The 26,035-nt window shown below is 49.8% G+C and overlaps 1 protein-coding gene across 7 annotated transcripts; it reads right to left on the minus strand.

Moving 5' to 3' along the window:
- Positions 1-811: 811 nt before the first annotated feature.
- Positions 812-24,564, minus strand: MAVS (mitochondrial antiviral signaling protein). 7 transcript variants are annotated; one of them, XM_028118520.2, is made up of 8 exons: positions 13,223-13,290; positions 10,513-10,583; positions 9,578-9,710; positions 8,241-8,415; positions 6,998-7,149; positions 6,156-6,312; positions 3,521-4,032; positions 812-2,594 (listed from the first exon to the last, which is right to left on the minus strand). In XM_028118520.2, the coding sequence occupies exons 2-8, from the start codon at positions 10,569-10,571 to the stop codon at positions 2,154-2,156; spliced, it is 1,629 nt and encodes a 542-aa protein (XP_027974321.2). In that variant the 5' UTR covers positions 10,572-10,583; positions 13,223-13,290; the 3' UTR covers positions 812-2,153. The 7 variants fall into 7 exon arrangements, with proteins under 7 accessions (XP_027974321.2, XP_027974327.2, XP_027974326.2 ...); XM_028118526.2 differs by lacking the exons at positions 10,513-10,583; positions 13,223-13,290 and adding an exon at positions 18,087-24,564; XM_028118525.2 differs by lacking the exon at positions 10,513-10,583.
- Between the last annotated feature and the right edge of the window lie 1,471 nt (positions 24,565-26,035).

Below are 26,035 nucleotides of genomic sequence, written 5' to 3' on the forward strand. Positions count from 1 at the left end.
CTAGTACCAGGGGCGCCTGGGTGGCTCAGTTGGTTAAGCGACTGCCTTCGGCTCAGGTCATGATCCTGGAGTCCTGGGATCGAGTCCCACATCAGGCTCCCGGCTCAGCGGGGAGCCTGCTTCTCCCTCTGACCTTCTCCCCTCTCATACTGTTTCTCTCCCTCTCTCTCAAATAAATAAATAAAATCTTAAAAAAAAAAATAAAACTAGTACCGGTGCATGAATTGTTTACTGACCCGGGTATCTGCGAGTGACGGAGAGCGCAGAGGGCTGGCTAAGAGCAAGGGTGATGGGGGGTGGTACAGATAGCTTGGGCAAGGACCTCTCCTAGTTTCAGGGTGCAGGCTGCTGGGATCGGAGCGAGGGTTGAAAAGAAGTTTAGGGGGAAAGGGACAGGTCATTCAAGCCCCCTAGGGCAGTACAAAGCAAGGCCAAAGTGGCCAAAGCAGGGTAGAGAACCTACCAGCTGACAGTTTGGGGGGTACCTTCCCAGGTAGCTTAGTCTGTCTCTTGCAGAGCACAGGAATGGAAGTGGCTCCAGAAATGGCTGCCTGAAAAAAACCCACGAAGATATTCCCCAATCCATCTGGCTGCTGAGGGGCACCCCAGCCCTTAGCCTGCACAGCCGCCCCAGTAGACATTCCTCCATTCCCACTCCCCAAAGACTCAATGCACAGGATGAAGAAGGGGGGGAGGGGTAGGCAGTAGGGTCTGAATCTGCCTGGTAAGCTGTAACCAAGTGCTCCAGCCCCTCCACGTTTGTAACAACATGTATCCAACGCTTAATAAATGCCAGGAACCATTCTAGGGCTGATGTAGATAAGCTCATTTAATCCTCACAACACTAGGAGATCTATGTTTTTATACATAGGAAGTTTTACTATTCATCCCCATTTTACAGCTGAGGAAACGGAGGCACAGAGAGGTTAATCAAGAGCACAGAGTGACAAAGCACAGAGTGAGTGAAAGTTAAGAGTGGGGTGCAGGCCTAGGCCACCCCACACTGCAGAGTAACACCCTTACCCACTGGGCACTCTGCCTCTTAATGCCCTCATGTCTACCAGGCGGCGCAGGGGAGAGGTAGGGGAAGCTATCAGTCTTCACCAACTCTGGGTCAGGCACTTGACAAAACACTTGTGTGCTTCGATCTCAGAAGAACCCAGTGGAGATGAGCCATGATATTCACATGTGGGGAAGCAAGACCAGAGAAGTCTGATCATCTGCCAAGGCCACACAGCCCAGGAAGGGGTGGAGCTGGAATCCAAACCTTGGTCTGAGCTCAGCCCAGCAGGCCTCTTCTCCCCAAATCCCTCTCCCCCTCCCCCCCAGCTAGAGAGCATGGAGACCAGAAGGGAAGGAAAAGGAAGGGGGGGTGAGGAGGCTGGAGAGGGGCTTCAGAGGCAGTACTCAGCCTAGCAGCTGCCTTACGTTCCCCAGGGGCCAGGAGAATGCCTGGACCTCCTCTACTTCTTTTTTTTTTTTTTTAAGATTTTATTTATTTATTTGACAGAGAGAGACACAGCGAGAGAGGGAACACAAGCAGGGGGAGTGGGAGAGGGAGAAGCAGGCTTCCCGCAGAGCAGGGAGCCCGATGCGGGGCTCGATCCCAGGACCCTGGGATCACGACCCGAGCCGAAGGCAGACGCTTAACGACTGAGCCACCCAGGCGCCCCAAGGACCTCCTCTACTTCTTGATGGACCTCAAGCAGCCATGTCCCTGGAGATGGACTACCCTGATGCTCCTGGAGCATTGGCTGGGCTTTTGGGGTCTGGAGCAAGGTCCTGTGGGGTCCCCCACCCTGCTGCACACCAGGCACCAGGGCAGGATGGGGGCACTGATAACCCCCTGCACAATCCAGTGGCACCTCCTGATCTGTGGACTTGGACAAATGGGTATACAGCCCGGATAGGGGCACCTCACCTCCTCCAGAGAATAAAGGTGACAACCAAGATTGCAGGGTGGGCGAGGTCTAGAGCACATGGGGAGGGCATGAGCTGGGACAGAAATCTGGCCTGAGGCCCCCTGGCTCCCCTCTGACCCAGGCTCCACCAGCCCCACAAAAGGGACAAGGCAGGAAGACAGCACAGTCCATGCTTGGGCTGGATGTCCCATGGGGAAGGGAGTAGATCCATGGCAGAGAGGGCCCAGGGCTTCACTGGAGTAGGCGCCGCCTGTATACCATGGTCAGGATCATGGCCAGGAGCACCCCAGCGGCGGCTGCCCCGAGCCATGGAGCCCAGAGGCTGGCCTGGACGGACTCCTCCTCCACCAGAGGCTGCGGGGTGGCACGCGGCCCAGGATTACCCTCCAGCAGCTCGACGCTGGGGTCCTGGGCCACTTGGATCCGAATGGAATCCACCGACTGGTACTCGTTCTCCTCTGGGGCATTGTCAGGCCCCGCATCCAAGGACTCGCTGTAGCTGAGGGCCAGGTCCGCAGAGCAGCCCGAGAATGGCTCACTGTCCACCCGGGAGGCCAGCCTGCCTGGCTTGCTCAGCTCCAACTCAGAGCCCCAGCCAGCGGAGCTGGGGTCTAGCCTGGGCAAGCTGTCTCTGGTGGAGACGCCGGCGGGTACTGGAGCCGCTGCAGTCTCCTGGGAGAGAAAGGAGGGGCTGGAAGGGACTGGGGACGGCAGGGAGATGGCCAAGTTGGGTGGCCCCATTCCCAGCCAGGGCATGAACTAGCAACCCAACCCTCCAATTCCCAGCCCACAGTCCGGGGAGGAAGCCGCCCCCCCCCTTGGGAGACTCAACCCATTGATGGTACAGGAGGGCAGTGGGGGTGGAGGGGACCAAGGCTCTGCCACAGTATCAGTAGTGACTTCCTCCCAGGCACCCCTCTCACTGCTCACTGGCCTGCCTGTGAGCTCACTCCCACCCCCCTGGAGCCCTTGGTGGTCGTGGCCCCATCCTATTTTGACATTCTGCCTGGGCCGAGGGCCATGGAGGAGCTACAGGGTCAGAGGCCTGGCCATGTGCCTAAAGGGTCCCCTGGACTTGGATCCTCCAGGCAGACAGCAGTAGCTGGGCTGGATGTGCAGGCCCAGAGGGGGCAGCTGGGGAGGGGGGGGCTGCTGCGTCAGTGGTTAATGCTACCTAAGACTGCTGTCTGTAAAGCCCGGGTCACGGAGGGCCAGACTGGATTTCCCGGTGGTAAAGAGCAAGGCGCTGAGGCAGGCAGGCCACCCTGCTCTACCCCTCACCGTTCCATCTGCAACCTGGCACTGCTGAGCTTAACAGGGAGCTGCGAGCTCTAAATGGGCCGAGGCACATGACCAGTGGGGGTGGCCATCCCACCCAACCCTCCTGAGGCATCCGCACTTAAGAGCTCGGATGATTATTATTACTCTAAAGCTCGTGGTGTGGGGTCTGGATGAGGCCAGATCTCAGCTATCTCTACACCCTTGAGCAGAAGCCCTGGGACAGCCCAGGCTAGAGACAGAATGGGGCCTGGAAAGGGTCCAAGGACAGGGCTAGGGGGGAAAAGCCTGGATGACTGCTAGGAGGGGCAAAGACTCACCCCTGAGGGTATGTTGCTCCTGAGGGTGGGCACTGTGCTGGCAGGCACCCTGCTGGGCACCGTGCTTGCGGACATCCTGTGCTTAGGCACCAGGCCCGCAAGGACTCTGGGTGGTGCTGTGCCAGCATGTACTGAGTTGATAGGCAGTTTGGACGGTGGCTGACTCGTGAGCATATTCGTGGTCACTGCCCCTGAGGGTTTCGAGCAGGCAGGCAACTTGGAAGGCACTGTTCTGTCAAATGCTGAGTTGGCAGGCACCCTGGAGGGTGCTGTGCTGGTGGTCAACGAGCTGGTAGACACCCCTGCCCCACTGGGGCAGACACCAGGCTCACCGTGGTCGCCAGCACCCCCTGCACAGGCCGAGCCTGTGGAAAAGGAGGAGGTGCCAGGAGGCGGAGCGGAGACGGAGGGTGCAGGCCAACGGCTTGCCCTGGGGATGGAACGGGTCAAGGGCTGGAAGGAGGCAGTCGGAGACACAGGCCCACAGGGCAAGGTGAGGCTGGAGGCCATGCCTGCAGGTGGCAAAATAAAAAGGGAAACACACACCACAGGACCGTCACCCTAAAATCACAGTCACCCTGGGATCAGACGGCTGAAGAAGGGCCTCCGTACCCCAGCTCAAATCCCTACTGCATCCAGGCCTCCCAAATTCCTACCTGGGGAGTGTCCACCGTCCCTTTGGTCATTGCACCCAGGCCCGAGGGTCCAACAGCCGCAGGCACATCCTCGGTCCTACCTACCCTTTAGTCCTTGACCTAAAGCCGAGTCTTTCCTCTCGTAAGAGTAAAACAGTCCCTCCCCCTAACAGCATCTAGGAGCTTGAAGATCATTCATTATCCTCTGCTCTTTCTTCTCCTGCCTGGGACACCCCCCTTTCCTCCTGTGCCGGCTCCTTAGCTTGGTGAAATTCTGGATGCTCCTCCCTCTGCCGCCTCCCCGCCCCCCCCAGCCCCGGCCAGCCCAGCAGGAGCGATTCTGGACCAGGCAGAAGAGCTCACAGCAGTCAGAGGGCACCAGAGGCCCAAGCAGCCCCCAGTGTGCACAAATCTCCTGGGAGGCCTACGGACTCGGGGGGAAAGGGGTGCAGGGACAAAGCCATCCCTGACACGAGGGCTTGAACTGGGGCAAGCAGGAGGGAGCAGGTGGTGAGAGTCCATAAAGGCTTTCCCCATGGAACTCTGAGAACACACATGCCAGGCCCTACGCTGACAAAGGCCAGGAATCATTCTGATGTACCACCCCGCCCCCCCAAAATCTAACACACCACAGAATCTTGTGGGACCTGTGTCCGTGCATATACTGAAATCTAAGTGCCCTTTGCCTCCCTGGTCCATAGCAGCGTTTCCTAAAAGGTGTTCTATGGCAAGCTGACATTGTAAAGTATAAATGGGTGCTGGGGGAAGAGTTCTGGGGCGACAGGAGTGTACGGCACTAAAATGGCTTCTCTGAGCCTTTAACTGTTCATGTGCCTTGTGGCTGTCCCCGGGGCACCCAAAGTAGGGCAGGCCATAGTGTTCCATGGAACACAGTCTGGGAAATGACAATGCAGAGAAATGCCAGCCTGAAAGGTCAGAGTGGACAGCTCTATATTCCTGAGGGGGAGTGCTGAGATCTGGTGTGGAGGTCCAGGCTCTTACCTGATGAAAATCATATTTCCTCTGGGGGCTGAGAAGTTTTAGTGATTCACTGGGAGCTAGAGCCCCATTTGGAGTAGGGCATGCCTAAGGGCTCCCCTGCCTGTAGGTGGCCCAGGCATTCTGCACTGTCCTCCAGGTCCTGGAAAACCCCTACAGAGTCAGTCCTCTTGGTAGAGTCCAGAAGGAGCCCTAATCCTCTTCCCCTACCTGTATCCACACGCTCTGCAATGTAACTATCAGTCCTCTTGTCTAGAGATGGAGTCTGTTCTCTGACTCCTTGACTCTGCACTGGCCTTGTGACTTGCTCTGGCCCAGAATGAGGCTGGAGGAACGCTGCCAGCTTTGAGCCTTTGCCCCAGGAGCCTGCCCTCTCAGAATTCTGCTCAGCAGCCATGAAACAGACTTTGGTGAAGGATGGAGGACTCGCTGAAGAGAACCAAGGTGCCCCGGCCAACGGGCTTACGCAGAACGTACGTGTGTGGGCACCAGCATGTACACAGAGGGAATTCAGCCAAGATCTGAAGAACTACCCTGAACCAGCCCAAATTGCTAACCCACAGAATCATGAGCTAAAGAGTCATATTTTAAGCTACAAAATGTTGGAATAATTTGTTACATAGAAAATACGGATACAGGGGCGCCTGGGTGGCTCAGTTGGTTGGGCGACTGCCTTCGGCTCAGGTCATGATCCTGGAGTCCCGGGATCGAGTCCCGCATCAGGCTCCCTGCTTGGCAGGGAGTCTGCTTCTCCCTCTGACCCTCTTCCCTCTCGTGCTCTCTCTCTCTCATTCTCTCTCTCAAATAAATAAATAAAAATCTTAAAAAAAAAAAGAAAAAGAAAATACGGATACACCCTCTAAGGAATTGGGTTGCTCCCTGAGGTAAACTCCTTTTATTCCCACCCTTGCCTCCTGTCCAAGGAAGCCAGAGGGGCAGCCCTACTCTTCACCCTCACTGGGAGGTTGGAGAGGCCCTAGAACTCCAGATTCCACACATACCTGCCGTGTGGGCGCTGCCCAGTTCTGTGTCCTGCTCTCGAAGTCCACTGGAGGTCAGAGGGCTGAAGGCTGCCATGTCAGAGGAGGGCTCCAGGGGGCTGGATGGCCTCCTCAGGACAGCCCCAAAATGGGGCATCTGTGGGACTTTCTTTGAACTCTGCAAGAGGGAAAATATAAATGAGGCAGTTGCTTCTCCCAGGAGTGGGCATCTCCTACAGGTCTCAGCCCGTGCAACGGAGTACAGAAACCAAGGAAGCCCCTTGCCCTGGCTTTGGTCATTGCCAGACCCTCTGTCTATAGAAACCTACCTCACAGAAACACACACCGTCTCATGGGAGTCTCTATTCACCTGCCTTGCCCTATAAAAGGTCCCCCTGTCTGCGGCTGCTGCACAGACCCCTTTCTTGGGCTTCAAGTCCATGGTTTGGCATCTCCTGGAGACCTCACTGCCCACTCAGCACATCCCAACAGAATCAGTCATTTTCCCCTCCGAACTGGCAATAATTACTCCAACCACCCCATTACCTCCTGCTTCCCCAGTATCCCTCCACCGGTCATTCCCTGGTCGCTTGATCTAGTTCACCATCTCATCACATGAACCACTGCAAAGACCACAAAACTGTGACCTCACAGCTGGCTGATAAGAGGGTTGAGGGCCACCACAGGGTGAAGCCCTGGTCAGCAGTCTGAAAGCTGGTTTGGAGCCTCCTTCCATTGAGGGAGCCCTGAGGTTCTGAGCAGAGATTAGGCATGATTCATGGTGGGGACAGAAGAGAGCTTCTAGAAGCTGGGCAGACAGGAACACAAAAGCAGGGAGCCCAAAGTAGATTGTGAGGACACACCTCTTCCAGGGACTCTGGTGGCTGGGTGTCCTGGACAGGCATGGGGAAACTTGGCTCCTCCTCTCTGTAGCCGTTGTAGGGGGCCCTGGGGGCCACAGCGAGTCTAGAAGGCTGTGGAACCTCAGCAGGAGCTAACTGTGGCCTCTGGACCCCTGGGGGACAAAGAGAGAGTGATGTCAAGGGGGAATCAGGAGAGGCCTGGGTGTTCCTGGACCCCCAGGCCAATGACAAGCAGGCCCCCATGGCTCCCAAAGCTGTCCTGATGGAGGATGTACTTAGAAGAGACAAGATTCACTGAGTGGGAGGCAGTAGCAGGCAGGAGAGAGGAGCTAGGGAGTACAAGAACAAGAAGAGATAGAAGGAATGGAGCGGGCGGGGTGGGGGGGAGCACCTCACAAGCCTCTTACCACCCAGACTGGGTCAGCGGTCACCAATTCTCTGTCCCCCGGCATTCTGGAACCCAGTGGCTTTCTCCTCCTCCTTGTGGGTGGCTGTCACCACTAACTGACCCCTCAGAAAGAAGGAAAGGAGGGAGGGAGGGAAAAAAGAAAGAAAGCAAACAGGAGGCTATTCTAAGGCTGTAAATCTGAGCAGGGTCTCAGGAGTTATCTCTGGTCTGAAACATAAATGGGGCTGGCTTGAGTTTTCTTCCTGTTTTGACCACTCAGACATGACCTCACAAGACCCCTCTGGGCACTTGGCCGGGCAGGGAGCATTGAGAGGAAGCTGAGGAGTAACTAGGCAGCTGGGGTGGGGGACTGAGAAGACTCCAGGGGAAGTTCAGGGGAGAGGAAGAGATGAGAGAAAGGAAGGAAGGAACCCATGAGGGAGAAAGATGAGACAGTGAAGGGAGGAGAAGAGTAAACTGAGGGAGAGACAGGAGGAAATGAGAAAGAAGTGGGAAGCAAACAAAAATTAGAGGAAGCCCCATTTGCTGAGCACATGGGAGGTGTCCAGTCCCAGCTAAGCACTCAACATGCCATCCACCAACCACCACAGTCCTACAATGCAGATGTCTGGCCATTAGTTCCATTTTACAGAGGAGAAGACTGGACTTCGCCAAAGGGACATGGCTAGCAAGAAGCTAAGCTGCGATCTACACCCAGGTCTATCTATTGCCAGGGAGTCGTGGGAGGGAGGGTGACAGAGGGAGGCAGGAGGTACAGGGGTGAGGGGACAGGCTGAATGGAGGCCAGGGGAACCGACAGGGGTTCCATGAGGAGGGCCAGGGCAGGAAGCTCACCAGGCAGGTTGCTCTGGTAGATGCAGGCCACTTCGTCAGCGAGATCCACCAGCTCACAGGCCCTTAGCGCCTTGATGAGGGATTCCACCCAGCCGATCCGCCGCCGAAGGCTCCTGAAGAGCTCCCAGAGGGTGCCCTGGTTCCCAGAGAGCTGGCAAGAGGCCCGCAGTCGGTCCTGGAAGACACAGCCAGCTGCCCTGATCAAGCCAGGTGGCCCTGGCCCCTTCCCCACTCAGGAGGGGACAGCTCCAAGAGAGAGGCTCCAAGTACCCACAAGAGCGAGGCAGCCATCTGAAGCTCGGTCAGAGCCCAGGACAAGGCCAGTGTTTGGGCCCAAGTTTACGGGCAGTTATCAGGAAATAGGCTCTTACTGTGTGCCAGGCCCTGTGCTCAGGATGCTGTGAGAATTATCTTATTTAATGCTTTTGTCCCTACTCCTACTGGTGAGGAAACAGGCTTAGCAGAAATAAGGTAACAAAGATCCTACAGGCAGATCCCAGTTAGTCCGTCACCAAAGCCTGGGGTTTGGTTAGGGAGCCCTAAAGGTAAAAAGAAAGGGTCTGGATTAGCAGAAGAGGAAAGGGTATGCAGGGAACATATGACAAAAAGAAGGCAAAAGGGACAGAGAAAGGAAGCTAAGTCTAAGCATTAGGAGGATGGGGCGCTGGGAGATTCTGATAAGGAATCTGAGGGCGACAGAGGTTTTATATGCACTGAATTCCTACATACAGATGGGCAACCAGACAGCAGAAACGAAAACCCACAGGAAACATTTCCTGCAGAACTAGTCACAAGGCATCCCCACCAGCCCCCAAATACAAGGGAGGGGGGCTGGATCCTGTCAACCACAGGCCTGCGCCACTGGGAGCAGCTAAAACTGCGAGGCGGCCAGCCCTTCACCTGGGGCCACAACCAGGTCTGAGAGGCTAGGGCGGTCTGGCTCCCACGAACTCTCAAAACTGAGCCCTGGGCTCCCTGTCAGGACAGGGTCCCATGACAAGGTGAAGGGAGTCAACACTGAGCAGGAACAATGACAAGAGAGATGAAGTAAAGGAAGGTCCCGGTGGGAGCACGTGAGGAGACTGAAGCCCAGAAATCTCAGACAGCCAGCACCCTGTTTTTTTTAGCACTACACCGTATGGACGCAAGAGGGAGCTCAGCCGCGTGGGAAAGGCCAGCCTGAACCACACTTTGTTCTGTGGGCCAGAGAAGCGTCAAGGTCAAGAAGCAGGATGCAGATGATGGAGAAGCAAGGAGCTGGCCGTGGCTTTGGGGCGAAGCCCTGAGTCCCACGGCCCTGTCCCGCGTCAGCGGCGGGCTGTCATGCCCTGGCTCACCTGGTCACTTGTGGTGAGGCAGGACAGGTAAGGCAGGATCTCCGGAACATGAACACGGTCGACAAAATTGCTGTAATGGTGGCGGATATACTCATATGTCTTATCCTCGGCAAACGTCATCGCTGTCCAGGTTCTGAAGAGACAGAGGGCTCTGGCACATAAAAGGACTGACGGAGAGGGAAAAAAAGACTGGAAGAAAACACACCACACAGGGCAGCAGAGTTGGGACTGGGGTCGGACAAAAGGCAATGACTCCTTTCTTTCTCAACTCTCTGGAATGTTTGCTTCTTTCTTTAATCATCCAATCTTATTACTGCCTGAGTCCTAGAGGCCTTCAATAAGTTTGCTTAAAAATGAATTGATGACCAAAAGAAATCAGATTCAGATCTAGGACCCATTTCTGCCCTGCAGGTTGGTCAGCGTTGGGGAGGGTTCTGACGCCCTGCCATATGTGCCCCTAGCCGCTGATAGCAAGAGGGCTCCACCAAGAAGTGCTGCTTCTTTGGTGTACTAGAAAAACAAAAAGCCCAAAATAATAATAGGGTCTTCCCATTTAAAAGCTGAAGAAAATGAAGTACCAAGAAATTAAGGGGCTTGCTAGTTAGTGGAAGAGCAAAGAACAGGGGTCTTCAGGATCCAGGATCAGGTTCTTTCCAGAACATGACTGCAAGCCCGAAAGAACCTGACTGCAAGTCCACCATTAAAGCTTGCCACATACATGTTCTTAGGGTAGGAGGCTGGTTCCACTCACTGTGTGATCTGGGGCATATTACCAGTCTTTTACAGGTTTCTCTTCACCCCGAAAATGGCTTAGAGAGCTTGTTTTGACAATAAAATAGTTCAAGTGCTTCAGTTACTAGCAATTGCTACTAGTTGCTTAGGTAGCACTTACCACAACTTGCAATTATAGATGGGGTTGTCTGAGAGTTTCTTACCTGCCTCCCCCCTCAGGGAGAGCTGCAGGGAATAAGAAAGACAAGATCTCTGCCATCATCCAATTTATATTCTATTGGGGTGGGACAGAAAACAAATCAGTAAATGTATACAGAAATAGGAATTCCAGATAGTAACCAAGGCTATAAATAAAGCAGGATAATGAGACAGAACCCCTGGAGTGATCAGGGAAGTATTTCTGAGTTGGTGACATTTGAGCTGAGGCATTCTGGGCTGTGACAAGATCAGCGTTTTGGGCGGGGGGGCGGGGCACAGCAAATTAGAAGTTCTAAGGTGGAAATGAGCTTGGCATGTTTGAAGAACAGAAAGCACAGGGCGCCTGGGTGGCTCATTTGGTTAAGTGACTGCCTTCGGCTCAGGTCATGATCCCAGGGTCTTGGGATTGAGCCCCACATCGGGCTCCCTACTCAGTGGGAAGCCTGCTTCTCCCTCTCCCACTCCCCCTGCTTGTGTTCCCTCTCTCACTGTCAATTAAATAAATAAATAAAATCTTTAAAAAAAAAAAAAGAACAGAAAGCAGGTCTGGGTGGTCCAGGTTAAGAAAGCTGAGGGGAGGGGCAGAGATCAAGGTCAAGGAGGTTAGGAGGGGTGGCTCATGTGGGGTGTTGCAGGAAAGGACTTTGGGGTCTTTGTTTTGGGGGGTTTTTTGGAGTGAAATGGGAAGCCATCAAGGGGGTTCTGAGCAGGGAAGGGAAAGGATTTGACTTATGTTAAAGACCTCCCTGGTAGTTGTGAGGACTGGACTGTGGAGGGGCCAGGATGGAAGCAGGGAGACAAATCAGGAGGCTAAAGGAAGGGGCCGCAGGATGGATATGGCCAGAATGCTGCCCATGGAGGTGGTGAGAGGTGGTTGGATTCCTGGTGTGCCGTGGATGTGGGAAGTGAGGAAGAGAGAAGAATCAAGGATGATTCCTCAGGCGCTAGGTGGATGGATGGTGACATTTAGGGAGGCCAGAGAATCTGGTGGAGAAGCTGTGGCACAGAGAGGACTCCAAAGCTCCATTTTGAACAAGTGAAGCTTGAGATGCTATGACATGTCCAAGTGGGTTTTGTGGGAAGGAAGTGGTTGGAAGACAGAGGGCCAGGCTACAGCAAAAAACATAGGTGCCTGGCTTGGGTGGGACTCTAGGAGACAATGCTGCAGAGCCTCATAGCCTCATGTTGCATGCCTTGCTTTGCTAGCCACCAGGTGCCACATTCCTGCTGGGGCAAGTGTTAATGACAGAGATCAAGAGGATCAAGGAGATGGGGGGGGAGGAGTCCTCTGAGCCTTCAGGAGATGAGTGAAGAACAACTCTAAGGTGGTTAAATGACCCTTTTCTCCTTCTCTTCCATGGCATCCAGGGAGGTACCAGGAGAGAATCAGGTAATACATTCTCCTGCATCTGAGCCTCAGCCCTTAGGCATAAGAGTTTGGGGAGTATGGGGACACCTGGGTGGCTCAGTCAGTTAAGCGTCTGCCTTCAGCTCAGGTCATGATCCCAGGGTCCTGGGATCGAATCCCAAATTGGCTCCTTGCTCAGTGGGTTTTCCCTCTGCCTGCCGCTTCTAATGATTGTGCTCTCTCTCTCTTGTGACAAAAAAACAAAATCTTTAAAAAAGGGGCGGGGTTGGGGGAGTATGGAAGTATAACATGCTCCAACCAAAAAGAAAGGAAGCCCGTATTTGTTCACATTTATTCACGGTCCATTATAGGCAGCCACATCCTCGGTTTCTTTCATTTAGGAGAGGAGAAATGATGCCAGGTTGCACAAGCCGACCAGTGGCCCTGACAGGATTTGAACCCAGGACTTGCTGCCTCATTGCAGCTCACCATATAACACCTTGGAGAACATAGGGGCTGCTGCAGCAAGTGAGACTCACAGCCCCAGAGCGACCAAGGCCACGGCTTGGGTGAGGGGAGTCGCTGGATGAGCGTGTGCCTGGGAGGCTGAAACAGTTGAACGGACTGTAAATCGTTCAGACAGGCTGAGTGCATTCCCTCTATGGCAGTCGCGGTTCTCAGATCGCTGTCCTTCCAGAAGTTTGTGAGACTCCACAGCATGCATAGGAGAACGTCGTTTTTTGTTTTTTGTTTTTTTCAATGTTTTCCTAGCACCTCCTTCCGGTCTCAGAGAAGGGCGGACCGACGCTGCGAGGAGAGCTGTCTACCCGAATGCCCCGTAGGCTCTGAGCGCGTCCCGGAAAGAAATAACCGCCCGGCCAAGAGGGGCGAGGCCTCACTAATTTGGCTCCGATTCCTGGTGGGACCGGGACCAGGACCGCGGAGGGAGGGAGGCTGTTCTGAGCAGGTGTCACCACCGAGAACTGTCAAGGCCCTGGGGAGGACGGCGGCCCTGGACTCTAGGCACAGTCGCGGCTCCGGTAGGTTGGCGCACCGCGGCTAGGCCTCGCCCCGGGGTCACCCTCTCCCTGCGGGGGGCTGGAGGAGCTCAGCAGCCGGCACCTGTCTCCTTCCCGCCCAATCTCCCCTCCAACTCGAGCAGACGCCCCGCGCCACCCCCGGGAGCCCTCGCTGCAGCGAACTGCGTGTACTTTAGGACCCGCTCTTCCCTAGCTCCGCGCACCCAGTCCCGTCCCCGGACCCCCGTGCGCCCCGGCGGACTCCCGAGTCTCACTCGGCTCTTGACGCCGCTGGCCACCTCCCCGAGGGGAGCCGACCGGACAGAGCGCCCGGGGCGGCTAACTTACCTCGGGTAGCCACCACCCCGCGACCAGCCGACCTCCGCCGACACTCCGGAACCCTCCCCAACGGCGGAGAGGAGGGGCGCGGCGGGGAGGGGCGGGACCGCGCGGCCATTGGCCAGACGGCGGGGGGCGGGGCTTCGCGGCCCACCCGAGCCCCTGGGTAGAGGGGGCGGACGCTTGGCCTTGGCTCAGGGGCCTGGACACGCTGGACCGGCGCTCCGGGATCGACCTAGGTTCCTACTGGGGCACAGAGGATCAGATTATTTTCTTTCCTTGTTTGTCTCGAGCAACGTCCAGGGGAAATCCAGAATCTGGCTAGAATTCAAGCCTCGGAGTCAGTGGTCGGCTGGGTCCCCATGCTTCCTACGCGAAGCAATCACTCCTCCCGCCGAGTAATTTGAGGGGGGAGGGTCTTTATGTCGTTTGTACCTGGGTTACCCAGGGCCTGGTACACAGTGAGTGCTCAATAAATATCGGGTGACACGCGAAGTTCACACGGGCGACGCCTGGGGAAACAGGATCGAGGTGGGAAGAGGCTGGGAGGTGAGAGCTGGGCAGGGACGCGACGGTCCTGGATGTGGTTTTTTGTTGTTGTTGTTTTAAGATTTTACTTATTTATTTGACAGAGAGAGACACAGCGAGAGAGGAAACACAAGCAGGGGAAGTGGGAGAGGGAGAAGCAGACTCCCTGCAGAGCAGGGAGCCCTACGCGGGTCTCTGATCCCAGGACGGGGGAGATCATGACCGGAGCCAAAGGCAGACGCCTAAGGACTGAGCCACCCAGGCGCCCCCTGGGTGTGGGTCTTGAGTGCTGTGTGGGAAAGGCTTCTCTGCCCAAGGGTCTGGGGTAGGCACCTTCCCACACTGCTTGCCAACTGCCTGGCCCTTCCTCTGCTTGGGGCAGAAACCAGCAACTATTGAGCCCCCACTGTGTTCCAGGTACCGGCTTAAAGTCACATAGCTTAGAGCCCACTAAATACTCTAAGCTATGTGACTTTAAGAGAGATTAAAAGAATCAGAAAATGGCAGTTCTTACTAAACTTAAACATGCCAAGCCTATCACCCAGCCACCACTCCTAGCTGTGTGTCCACCTAAAAACGTGCACCATAGCTAATGTCCATAGTGACTTTGTTCCCAATAGGCAAACTCTGGAAACAACCCAAAGGTTCCATCAGCAGGAGGATGAAGAGACAAACAGTGGTGTGCTCACATTGTGGAATAGTATACAGCAGTGGGAAAGAACAACCAATTAATACACACAACATGGATGAATGTCACCGGGATAAATAGGCACCACAGCTAATCAAGTCAAGCACAAAGAATACATGCTGTCTGTTCCTTCAGTTGCAAGGAAGGCAAGGTTCAAAAAGAGGCAAAACTCATCTACATAAATAGAAATCATTCACTTGTTACTTCTGGGGTGGGGTACAAGGGAACTTTTGCAGGGAATGAAAATGTTCTATATCTTTTTTTTAAAGATTTTATTTGAGAGAGAGAGAGAGAGCATGTGCACGAGCTGGGTGGGGTGGGGTGTGGAGGGGCAGGGGGAGAAGCAGACTCCCTTCAGGGCTTGATCCCAGGACCCTGGGATCATGGCTTGTGCTGAAGGCAGACGATTAACCGATTGAGCCACCCAGGCACCCCAGAAATGCTCTATATCTTGATGTGAGTGGTGGGCACATGGGCTTGTGCATATGTAAAAATGCATCAGCTGTACACTTAAGATTGTTACACTTTATACTGCAACTTAAAAAGGAAAGAAAGACTGGGCGCCTGGGTGGCTCAGTCAGGTAAGTGTCGGACTCTTGATTTTGGCTCAGGGCATGATCTCAGGGTCGGGAGATCGAGCCCTGCCTCTGGCTCCGCACTCAGTGGGGAGTCGGCTTGAGGTTCTCTCTCTCCTCAAGGGGAGGGGTTAAGAAGTTTGGCCAAAATCACATGCAAATGCCTGCATACATACCTATCTTCAAAGCCAGTGCTCCCAAACTAAACCACAGGAATATGCCTGAACACTTTTTAGATGAGATTTTATTACTTTATTGGTAACCCTGTGGATATTTCACAACATTCAGCATTTACAAAATGTTATTATCACACCTGAACTCAACTAACTATAATAGAGCCAGCTCTGCCTTGTTTAGCCAAGACAGGGTAAACGTCAATGGGTTTGAGAATTCCTCCTTCCTGCTACCTACACCAAATCCATGACCTCATATCTAATTCTTGCAGGAAGAACATGGGAGTGTGGTGACTGGCTTCCAAATGCAGTTATCACCCCTGTCTCTAACCTTGTATTAAAAAAAAAAAAAAATACATCTTCCTCAAAAATACAATGAGATACTATCTTAGTCCATTTGGGCTGCTATAACAAAAATACCATACACTGGGAGGCTCAGACAACAAACACTTATTTCTAGTTCTGGAAGCTGGGAAGTCCAAGATCAAGGTGCCAGCAGATTTGGTGTCTCATAGGGGCTCACTTGCTGCTTCAGAGACACAGTCTTCTTGCTCTGTTCTCATGTGGTGGAAGGAGCAAGGGAGCTCTCTGGGGTCTCTTTTAAAAGAGCACTAATTATTCATGAGCGCTAAACCCTTATGACCCAAATCACCTCCCAAAGATACCACCTCCAAATACCATCACATTGGGGATTGGGTTTCAAAATATGTATGGGGGGGACATAAACATTTGGTCTATAGCAGATATAAACCTTTAGGATGGCTATTATAAAACCAACAAACAAGAAAATAACAAGTGTTGGCAAGGATGTGGAGAAACTGGAACCCATGTACGTTACTTGTACATTCCCCAACTGAAACTCTATACCCATTAAACACTAACTCTCAGGGTGCCTCGGTGGCTTAGTCAGTTGGGCATCTGCCTTCGGCTCGGGTCATGGTCCCAGGGTCCTGGGATCGGGCCCCTCATGGAGGGTCCCCTGATCGGCTGGGAGTCTGCTTCTCCCTCTGCCTCTCGCTCCCTCTGCTTGTGCTCTCTCTGTCTCTCTCTCAAATAAATAAATAAAATTAAAAAAAAAAACCCAAATGTGGGACATTCAACAGGTGTCTAGTTCAATACAGTAGCCACTTTGCATGGCAGCCATTTCCCACAAATTAAATACCATGTAAAACTCAGTTCCTCAGCCCCACGAGCCACGTTTCAAATGCTATTTTTATATGGCTAATGGCTGCCATAGTGTACAGCACAGATACTGTGCATTTCTATCACTGCAGAATATTCTATTGGAGAGTTTTTAAAAAAGGTATACTGGACAGCACTGATCTACAGAATTACTCTCCAAAAATGTCAAGGAAAGACTGAGGAACTATTCCTGATTAAACCAGAATAAAGAGATAGAACAACTGAAAGCAATGGGAGATCCTGAACTGGACCCTGAAAACGAAAAAAAGGACATTGGTGGGACAAATGAGGAAATCTTACTAAGAGTTTGGATTAGTTACTAATACTCCATCTGTGTTAATTTTCTGGTTTTGATCATTGTACTATGGTCATGTAAGATGTAAACATTTTATTATTTTTGCAACTGTTTTGTAGGTCTGAAATTATTTCAAAATGAAAATTTTTAAAGTAAATTAAATGTAAAATCATCCCTATCTGGCTATTTATATTAATTTACCTTTTACTGTCGACTGCATTCCACCCCATTTCATGAGTAGAGTTCATTTTGGGGGTTTTTGAAGTTTTTATTTAAATTCCAGTTAACATACAGTGTTATATTAGTTTCAAGAGTACAATATAGTGATTCAGCACTTCCATACATCAGCCAGGGCTCATTATGACAAGTGCACTCCCTAATCCCTGTCACTTGGTTCACCCATCTCCCACCCACGTCCTCTCTGGTAACCATCACTTTGTTCCGTATAGTTAAGAGTCTGTTTCTAGATTTGTCTCTATCTCCTCATAAGTAGAGTTTATTGATTGCTGTCCAATTATTAGTGGAAGGGCAAGAGAGTGATTTATATCCCAGGTGCCCACCCCCACCCCTCCAGTGAGGGCCTGTGCGGTCTGCCTCCATTTTAAAACTCATAAGCAAACAGGGGGCCCAAGTCCCCTAGCCAGTGCTACTACGAGGGTTATAGCTCATATGTGTTGACTCAGCGGCCACCAGCTCACGTTTCCCCCCAGAGAGCAGAGTCAGGCCCAAAGAATAGTGACAGATGACCCCAAAGGCCCCCAAAAGGGAAATGTTCTGACGTCTGAGTCCCTTCGGGGAACTCTCCAAGACTGAAAAACAAAATATAAGCCCTGCCTTTACAACCTTGTTTCAGATAAGTTTTTAAACTGCTATTATTTAAACTATTTTATTTTTCACACTGCCAATTTCATTACAAAAAAGTTATATTTTCAGTAAAGCTGAGGAAAAATTATATGCTTATATAGTTAATATGGGGAAAACCAGAAATGCTTGACGAAGAAAATGAAATCTGTACTCCTAAGGCTACCTCTCAAGAGAAACTGCCAGTGATACTCCAGTGTTGTCTTTTCTTTTTTTTTTTTTTAAGATTGATTTATTTATCAGAAAGAGAGAGAGAGAGACAGGAGAGGCTGGGGGGCGGGGTGGGGAGGGAAGGGCAGAGGAAGAAAAAGAATCCCAAGCAGACTCCCTGCTGAACGCAGAGCCCACAGGGGGCTGGACCCCATGACCCTGAGATCACCACCAGAGCAGAAATCAAGAGCTGGATGCTTAACTGACTGAACCACCCAGGCGCCCCACTCCAGTGTCTTTTCTTCTAGTATTTCCTTTCCTGCAATTCAGGGCCTCTGAGTCCTCCGGCTTCCAGGAGTTATCCTTGACCAGCCACATGAGATCTCTGGACATAACAGGGTCTGGTATAAGCTCACCTTACCTTTCAGTGGTCTCAGGAGAAGAGGGCGTGGCCCATGTCAGCTTGGGGGTCAGTCCCTGCTGCAGGTGGCTTCTCCGGGGCTCAGTCCCTGTGGTCAGTCAGCATGGCTTCTTCATCAGCCTCAGGCCATTGTTTGCTGGTCACCTGCCACTCAGGCACTGTTCTCCTGCCCATCCTTCCCGAGAACCACTGGCGGAAGTTGCTTGGCAACAGACGTTTACCTGAAATTTGTGGGAAAACAAGCAAATGAGTGCATGGACAGGATGTGGCTTCCAAGCTACCAGAGTTCCTAAAATTCACAGACCTCCCCCAAATACAGGAGCCGTCCCCTGATCACATCCCTCAATGGCCCCAGCTTTCTGCCTCACTGCTGCTGCCGTGCTGGCTTTCAGCCCCTCTTGCTGTCTCTTGTCCTAGGGCCCTTCCCCTAGGATCTGGTACCAGTGCAGAACAGAAACCACTGTAGTTACGTTGCACATGAAAGGGCTTTGTTTCTTGAAGCATAATTCTGTGAAATGTATCAATCTTAAGTGTGCCACTTGATTTTTACCTAAGTAAACACCTGTGTAACCAGCACCTGGATCAAAATCTAGAATATTTCTCTCTCTCCAGAAAGTTCCTTTGTACCCCTTTATCGATCTTAACCCCAATTCATTATTCTGATTCCAACACTGTAGTTTAGTTTTTGCCTGTTCCTGAATTTAATATAAATGAAATCAAATAATACATGCTGTTTTGTGTCTAGCATCTTTCACCCAGCATTTTTTTTTTTAAGTAATCTCTACCCCTAATGGGGGTACTCGAACTCAGATTTTCATGCTCCACTGACTGAGCCAGCCAGGCGCCCCTACTCAACATGTTTTTGACGTTCATCTATGTTGTTGCATGTATCAGGAATTTGTTCCTCCGTTGCTGAGCGGTATTCTATTATATGAATATATCACAATTTGTTTATTCATTCTATTTTCTATGGAATATTTGGCCTTCTCCAGGTTTGGGCTACTAGTAATAAAGCTGCTATGAACATTCATGTATAAATCTTTTTGTGGAGTTAAGCCCTCATTTAAAAATTGCTGGACAATAGGGTAGGTTTAGCTTTATTAGAAGCTTCCAGGAGCGCCTGGCTGGTTCAGTTGGTAGAGCATGTGACTCTTAGTCTCAAGGTTGTGAGTTCAAGCCCCACATTGGGCATGGAGCCTACTTAAAAAAAAAAAAAAAAAAGAGCATCCAAGCAATTCCCCAAAAGTGGTTGCATCGCTTTATACTCCCACCAGCAGTGTACTGATGGTTTCAGGCGATTCAATTCAGTCCTCTACTTCACCAACACTTAACAGGGTCAGTTTTTTTTTTCCCCCACAGGAAGGAATTTAATACAGAGAATTCATTTGTTTCAAAATTGGAGAGGGGGGAGGCAGCAAGAGGCTGCCAAGGGAGTAAGAGCACATCATCATAACCGCAGTCAGAAGTGAGAAGGCCCCTGCTGCCACCCCCAGCTCCACCCGGCTCTGTCTCAATGTCTAGTCAATGCAGGAATGCCAAGTCTAACTGCTGAGACTGGCTCTAGACTCTCACATATTTGTGTCCTTGCTCTCAGCAGAAGTGGCAGCAGGAATCTCTGATGGGGCACCTAATTGTCAGACGTCATTTTAAGTATGTATTTGTAGTTCTGTGCATTTATATATTTATGTATTTAATTAAAGATTTATTTGAGAGAGAGCATGTGAGGAGGAGGAGGGGCAGAGGGAGAGAATCCCAAGCAGATTCCCTACTGAGCACAAAGCCCAACAGGGTACTACTTGGTCCCATGACCCACGGGATCATTACCTGAGCCCAAATCACGAGTTTGACGCCCAACCGACTGAGCCACCCAGGCACCCCTCATTTTATATTCTTAATTTTAGCTGCAAAGGAGTCTGGTAAGTGTATTTTTCCACTTTCCAGCCTCTGCAGAATATAGGAGAGCACCCTGTAAGGAGGTAGGGAGGGAGCTGGTTTTTATCAATTGGCTTTTGCTGAGTAAAAAAGCTATCCCAAAATGTAACTGACTAAAATAGCAACCATTTATTTAGCTCAAAATTCTGCAGATTGGTGATTTGGTACTGGTCTTAGCTAGACAGTTCTCATCTTAGTTGGGCTCACTCATGCTCGTTACCAAATCTGTTGGGAACTGACTGGCCGACGATGGGCTCAGCTGGGATGGATCACCGCTGTTCATGTGATCTCTCACTCTCCAGCAGGCCAGCCTAGGCTTGTTTTCATGATGGCTGGGCAGCTTTCCGAGAGCTCAAAATGTTCTTTAGGGCTCAGCTCCAATATAGCACATCACTTCTGCCACATTCTGCTGGCTGAAGCTAGTCACAAAGGCTGGCCCAGATTCAGGGGCAGTGGAATTAGATTTCCACCTCTTCCAGAACGTGATGTAAAGCCACAGTGCAAGGGTGTGAATAAAGGGTGGAATGAGAAGTCAGGGCAATCAACCACACTAGTCCACGACACCCACCATACCCCCCACTCCTGGAACGAGCCAGCAAATCCCAAGTACCCTCTTTCTTTTCGACAAGCAACAAGATTCCCCAAATCTTACCTTTTCTGTTCCTTTATTTCTTCCTGTTTCCCAGGTTCCTTTATTTTCCAGATCTTCAAATTAATGTTTAATGTAAGCAATATCTTTACTTTCTGAGAACTCATTCTCTGTTGTTCCATAAGGCAAACCTTATGGATGTGAGATCTTCTTGAATCTAATTACTGAGAATAGTAATTAGAGAGGCTTAAAAAAAATTTTTTTTCTATTGTTCCCTGCATGGTTTTCCTCTGAAGCCATTTTTTGCTGTTTGCTTAGTTTCTTTTTTGCATTGGCAGTCTTTCCTCTAATGTCTGGTGAACATTGTTTGCATTAAGAATAAGGCAATAAGGGGCACCTGGGTGGTTCAGTCATTAAGCGTCTGCCTTCGGCTCATGACATGGTCCCAGGGTCCTGGGATTGAGCGCTGAGTCAGGCTCCCTGTTCAGCAAGAAGCCCGCTTTTCCCTCTTCCACTCCCCCTGCTTGTGTTCCCTCTCTTGCTGTCTCTCTCTGTCAAATAAATAAATAAAACCTTAAAAAAAAAAAAATGAGGCAATAAAAAGCACCGGGAAGTTCTGTGCACATCCACTGGTTGGCTTCCTTCTGGGGCAGCCAGATGGGGACTGGCCTGTACAAGAGGCCCTGTAGGCCAGAACACAAGAGTCTCATCTCATGTATAGGGCTATTCTGTTTCTTTAGAGCATGGGTGTTTAACCTGGTTCAGGCCAATGACTCCTTGGATTGTCTGGTAAAGTCCGGAGGCCAGAGTAGTGTTTTTAACGGAATTTAAAAATACATAGGATTACCCAAAAATCCCAATTATACTGAAATACGGTCACTGAACTATTACACAACATTTCCTCTTTAACGTGGGCACCCAGGGCTCTTTCTGTTGGTGGGATTCTGTATCTCCTGACAGCTACACATATTTAAAGTGTACAATTTGATGAGATTTGACATACGTGTACACCTGCCAAACTATCATCACAATCAAGATAATGAACAAACCCATCACCTCCCAATTCCAAAATTGCCTTTTGTAATTTCCTTCCTTTTTAAATATTGGCCACAAGTGACAATGGTATTAGCAGAATCTGAGACTTGGTCACTAAAAGAAATGATGGATATTTTCATATCACGAAGAGACACCTCAGATTATCATTTATGTATAATGCCACTTAAATATCTTATTTACTGAAATAAACATTTGTCAAAGGGTTTTATGTCCTTTTACTTTTGATCAAGTATCCACCCCAAGCAATGCCCAGAGAGTAAATGCTGGGCTGCTAACTCTAGCTGAAGGCAAAATCTTTGCTGGGCCAAAGATTTCTGGGCCCTCAAGCTGCCGTGGCCTGAATCATTGGGGTGGACATAGAAGGTGTTACTCTGACCACTGCTAGGCTTCATAAACCCAGGCGATTCTTTCAGGCAGAGGAGGAGTTCTGGCCACCCTTTTACTCACCTTTCCCTGGGGCAGAAATCATAGGCCTATGCTAACACCCAAACAAAACGCTCACCTCTTTGAGAACACTGAAGGGAAAGATCATTCCTTCCCCTTAAGAGCAATGTAGAAAGCAAGCCAGCCTAAGTTCTGAAATGAGGAGCTCGTAGCAGGATACTTGCAAATGCTACATCACTGCTTCCTTTGCTGTAACAAGCAGCTTATCATCTGGGAAAGGGACGAGTGGTCCTGGGTATACCGGAATCCTTGAGAAGTAACAGAAGCAGGAGTTGTTTCTATCTGCTTCCCAGGAGAAAGAAGTTGTAACATGGTGATGTTGCAGAGTCCCTGGCCCCAAGGGTCTCCTATAAAACACCCACTCATTCATGCATTCATCCATTCATTTGTTTAATATATCTTGGGTGCCTGTTATGTGCCAGGTGCTATGTTTAATTGTGGAAAACAAGAGACACAATGCGAATCCTCCTGGAGGTCACAGCCTGATGGGAAAAAGAAACATTAAATAACACACAAATAAACATATGTAATGGGAGGAGGGTGGAGAAAACTGATAAAAAGTTAGAACAGCTATATCTGCTTCTTAAGGGGTATAATTCACGTCTGGAAGGATAGCTCTTTCTATGGTCCCCTCCAGGCTACACACATTAGTGGGGAAGGGATTCTTGCTTGAGAATTTAATCATGTCCTGTGTTTGTGAGTTCAAAGCAGAATTGAAAATGTGCTTTGAGTTGCTGCAGATGGAGACCCAGAACAGTCTTTTTCTTTCTCTTTTTCAAGTGGACACAGGTATGTCATCAACGGGCAGGGCTGGAGCCAAGCTGGGTAGGGGATGAGGCCCTACTCTGCTCAGTATGACCAGGACAGAAGGGAATGAACACGAATGAAACAAGGCTACTAAGCAGAGAGAGCGCAGAAGGAAGCATGGGGAGGTACTACTTAATGGGCGCACGGTTTCAGCTTCACATGATGAAAACATGCTAGAAACAATGTTCTGACTGTACTTAATGCCACTAAATTGTACACTTAAAAATGGTTAAAATGGTCAGTTTTATGTTATATATATTTTATGATAAAAAGAAAGAAAACCAATTTTTAATAAAAAAGAAAGAAGGGAGCAGCCTGAAAGTTGATGGGAGGCTGAGGCTCCAGGAGGAGCTAGGAGTAAGAAAACTCCTTTGGGGGGAATGGTCTAGAGATTCAGAGAATAAGAATGTCTAACAACCAATCTTTTTTGTTCTTTGTTCTTTAAAATAACTCTCCTCTGTCCCCCCCCAAACTTTAGTAAAAGTCTGCTACACCCAAATGCCTGATTTGAGGTGGCATTAAGGGAAAGAACATGTATTCTGAGTCCAGGCGGACACAGCACCATAGAGAGGAAAGGAGCCACATGTCTTGAGACCCAAGTGAGCCTGACACCACCACAGAAGCAGAGAAGACTCGGAGACACATACGATGCTCTGGGGCAGTGCTGAGCGTCCCACTGCAGGTGGACTGAGGGCTCATGCATCTGCCATTGCAACATTTATGGATGCACCAACTCCACAGGGTGGAGGACCTGGAACCATCCAGAGGGTAGAGGTCTGAGTCACACAGGTGAGCCTCATGAACTTCATAGTCTGCAGGCTCTCTCCTAGGCTAAGCTGAACCGGGTCCAGCGGGGCCTCTGCCTGTAGTTCCTACCTCGTGGAAAATAAGAGATACATCTTCAGGAAGTCATTTTTCTTTTTCCATGCTTTCTGGGATCTGCCATGTTAAAAGGATTAAGAGGTGGAGGGATGGGTGAAATAGATAAAGGGAATTAAGAGGTACTTCCAGTTATAAAATACATAAGTCAACGGAGATCAAAAGTACAGCATGGGGGATACGGTCAATAATATTAACAACGTGTATGGTGACAGATGGTGACTGCACCTGTGGGAGTAATGCATAAGGTACAGAACTGCTGAATCACCCTGCTGTACACCTGAAACTAATGTAACATTGTATGTCAATTATACTTCAATAATAATTTCTTTTTACTTTTTTTTTAAGTAGGCTCCAGGCCCAGCATGGAGCCCAAGGCAGGGCTTGAACTCACAACACTGAGATCGAGACCTGAGCTGAGTCAGATGCTTAATGGACTAAGACACCCAGGCGCCCCCAACAGTAATAATTTTTTAAAAGGATTAGGGAGAAAAAAGCCACAGATAACAGGAAAAGAAGAACCAACTAGTACTTAATTGGAATCCCTGAAGGGAACAAACACAATGAAATACAACAGCTATTAAAGATATAATTCAGGGGATGCCTGGCTGGCTCAGTTGGTTAAGTGTCTGCCTTCAGCTCAGGTCATGATTCCAGGGCCTTGGGATGGAGTCCCAGGTCGGGCTCCCTGCTCAGCACAGGAGTCTGCTTCTCCCTCTCCCTTGCCCTGCTTATGTTCTCTCTCTCTCTTTCTAATACATAAATAAAAGCTTTAAAATAAAATAAAATAGGGGCCCCACATCAGGCTCCCTGCTCAGTGGGAAGCCTGCTTCTCCCTCTCCCACTCCCCCTGCTTGTGTTCCCTCACTCACTGTCTCTCTCTGTCAAATAAATAAATAAAATCTTTAAAAATATATATAATAAAATAAAATAAACATTTAAAAAAGTCAAGGCTGGCCCAGATGGGTTCAGTGGTAATTTTACCAAACATTTAAGGAAGAAAATATACCAATTCTCTAAAATCTCTTCCAGAAGACAGAAGCAGAGGAAATACTTCCTAACTCATTCTAGGAGACGAGCATTATCCCAATACCAAAACCAGATGATATTATAGGAAAAGAAAATTACAGACCAATATTGCTCATGAACATAGATGTAAAAGTCCTCAACAAAATATTAGCAAATAGAATCCAACAATGTATGAAAAGAATTACATGCCATGACCAAGTGGGGTTTATCCCAGGTATGCAAGGCTGGTTCAACATTTGAAAATTAGTTAATGTAATCCATCACATCAACAGACTAAAGAAGAAAAATCATATGATCATAAAATAGATGCAGAAAAGGCATCTGACAAAATCCAACACCCATTCATGATAAAAACTCTCAGCAAACTAGGAATAGAAGGGAATTTCCTCAACTTAATATAATATCTACAAAAATCTGCAGTCAACATAGTTGTTTTTTTTAAATATTTTTATTTATTTATTTGATAGAGAGACACAGCGAGAGAGGGAACACAAGCAGGGGGAGTGGGAGAGGGAGAAGCAGGCTTCCTGCGGAGCAGGGAGCCCGATGTGGGGCTCGATCCCAGGACCCTGGGATCATGACCCAAGCCGAAAGCAGACACTTAACGACTGAGCCACCCAGGCACCTCTTGCAGTCAGCATAGTTAATGGCAAGAAACTAGAAGCTTCCCCACTAAGATCAGGAACAAGAAAAGGATGTTCCATCTCACCACTCCTTTTTAACACTGTCCTGGAAGTGCTACTTACTCAGTAAGACAAGAAAAGGAAATAAAAGCTATATGCATTAGGAAGGAAAAATAAAACTCGTATCTGTTCACAGATGACAAAACTGCCCATGTAGAAAAGATGAAAGATTCAGAAGAAAAAACTGTTGGAACGAATAAATGACCACAGCAAGGTTGTAGGATATAAAATTAATACTCAAAGGTCATTCACTTACCTCTTTACCAACAATGAACAAATGGAATTGAAATGAAAAATATACTGCTGTTTACACAGGTATCATTAATACCCCCAAAATGAAACTTAGGTATAAATCTAACAAAATAGGTATAAGAGCTATATGAGGAAAACCACAAAACTCTGATGAAAGAAATCAAAGGAGAACAAAATAAGTGAAGAGATATTATTCCCTGTTCATGGATCAGAAGACTCAATATTGTCAAAATGTCGGTTCTTCCCAACCTCATCTATCTGATCTACAGATTTAATGG

The sequence above is a fragment of the Eumetopias jubatus genome, unplaced genomic scaffold, assembly GCF_037043125.1.
Source record: "Eumetopias jubatus isolate StellerSeaLion01/CBP00866 unplaced genomic scaffold, mEumJub1_p1.0 scaffold_9, whole genome shotgun sequence".
NCBI lineage: Eukaryota > Metazoa > Chordata > Mammalia > Carnivora > Otariidae > Eumetopias > Eumetopias jubatus.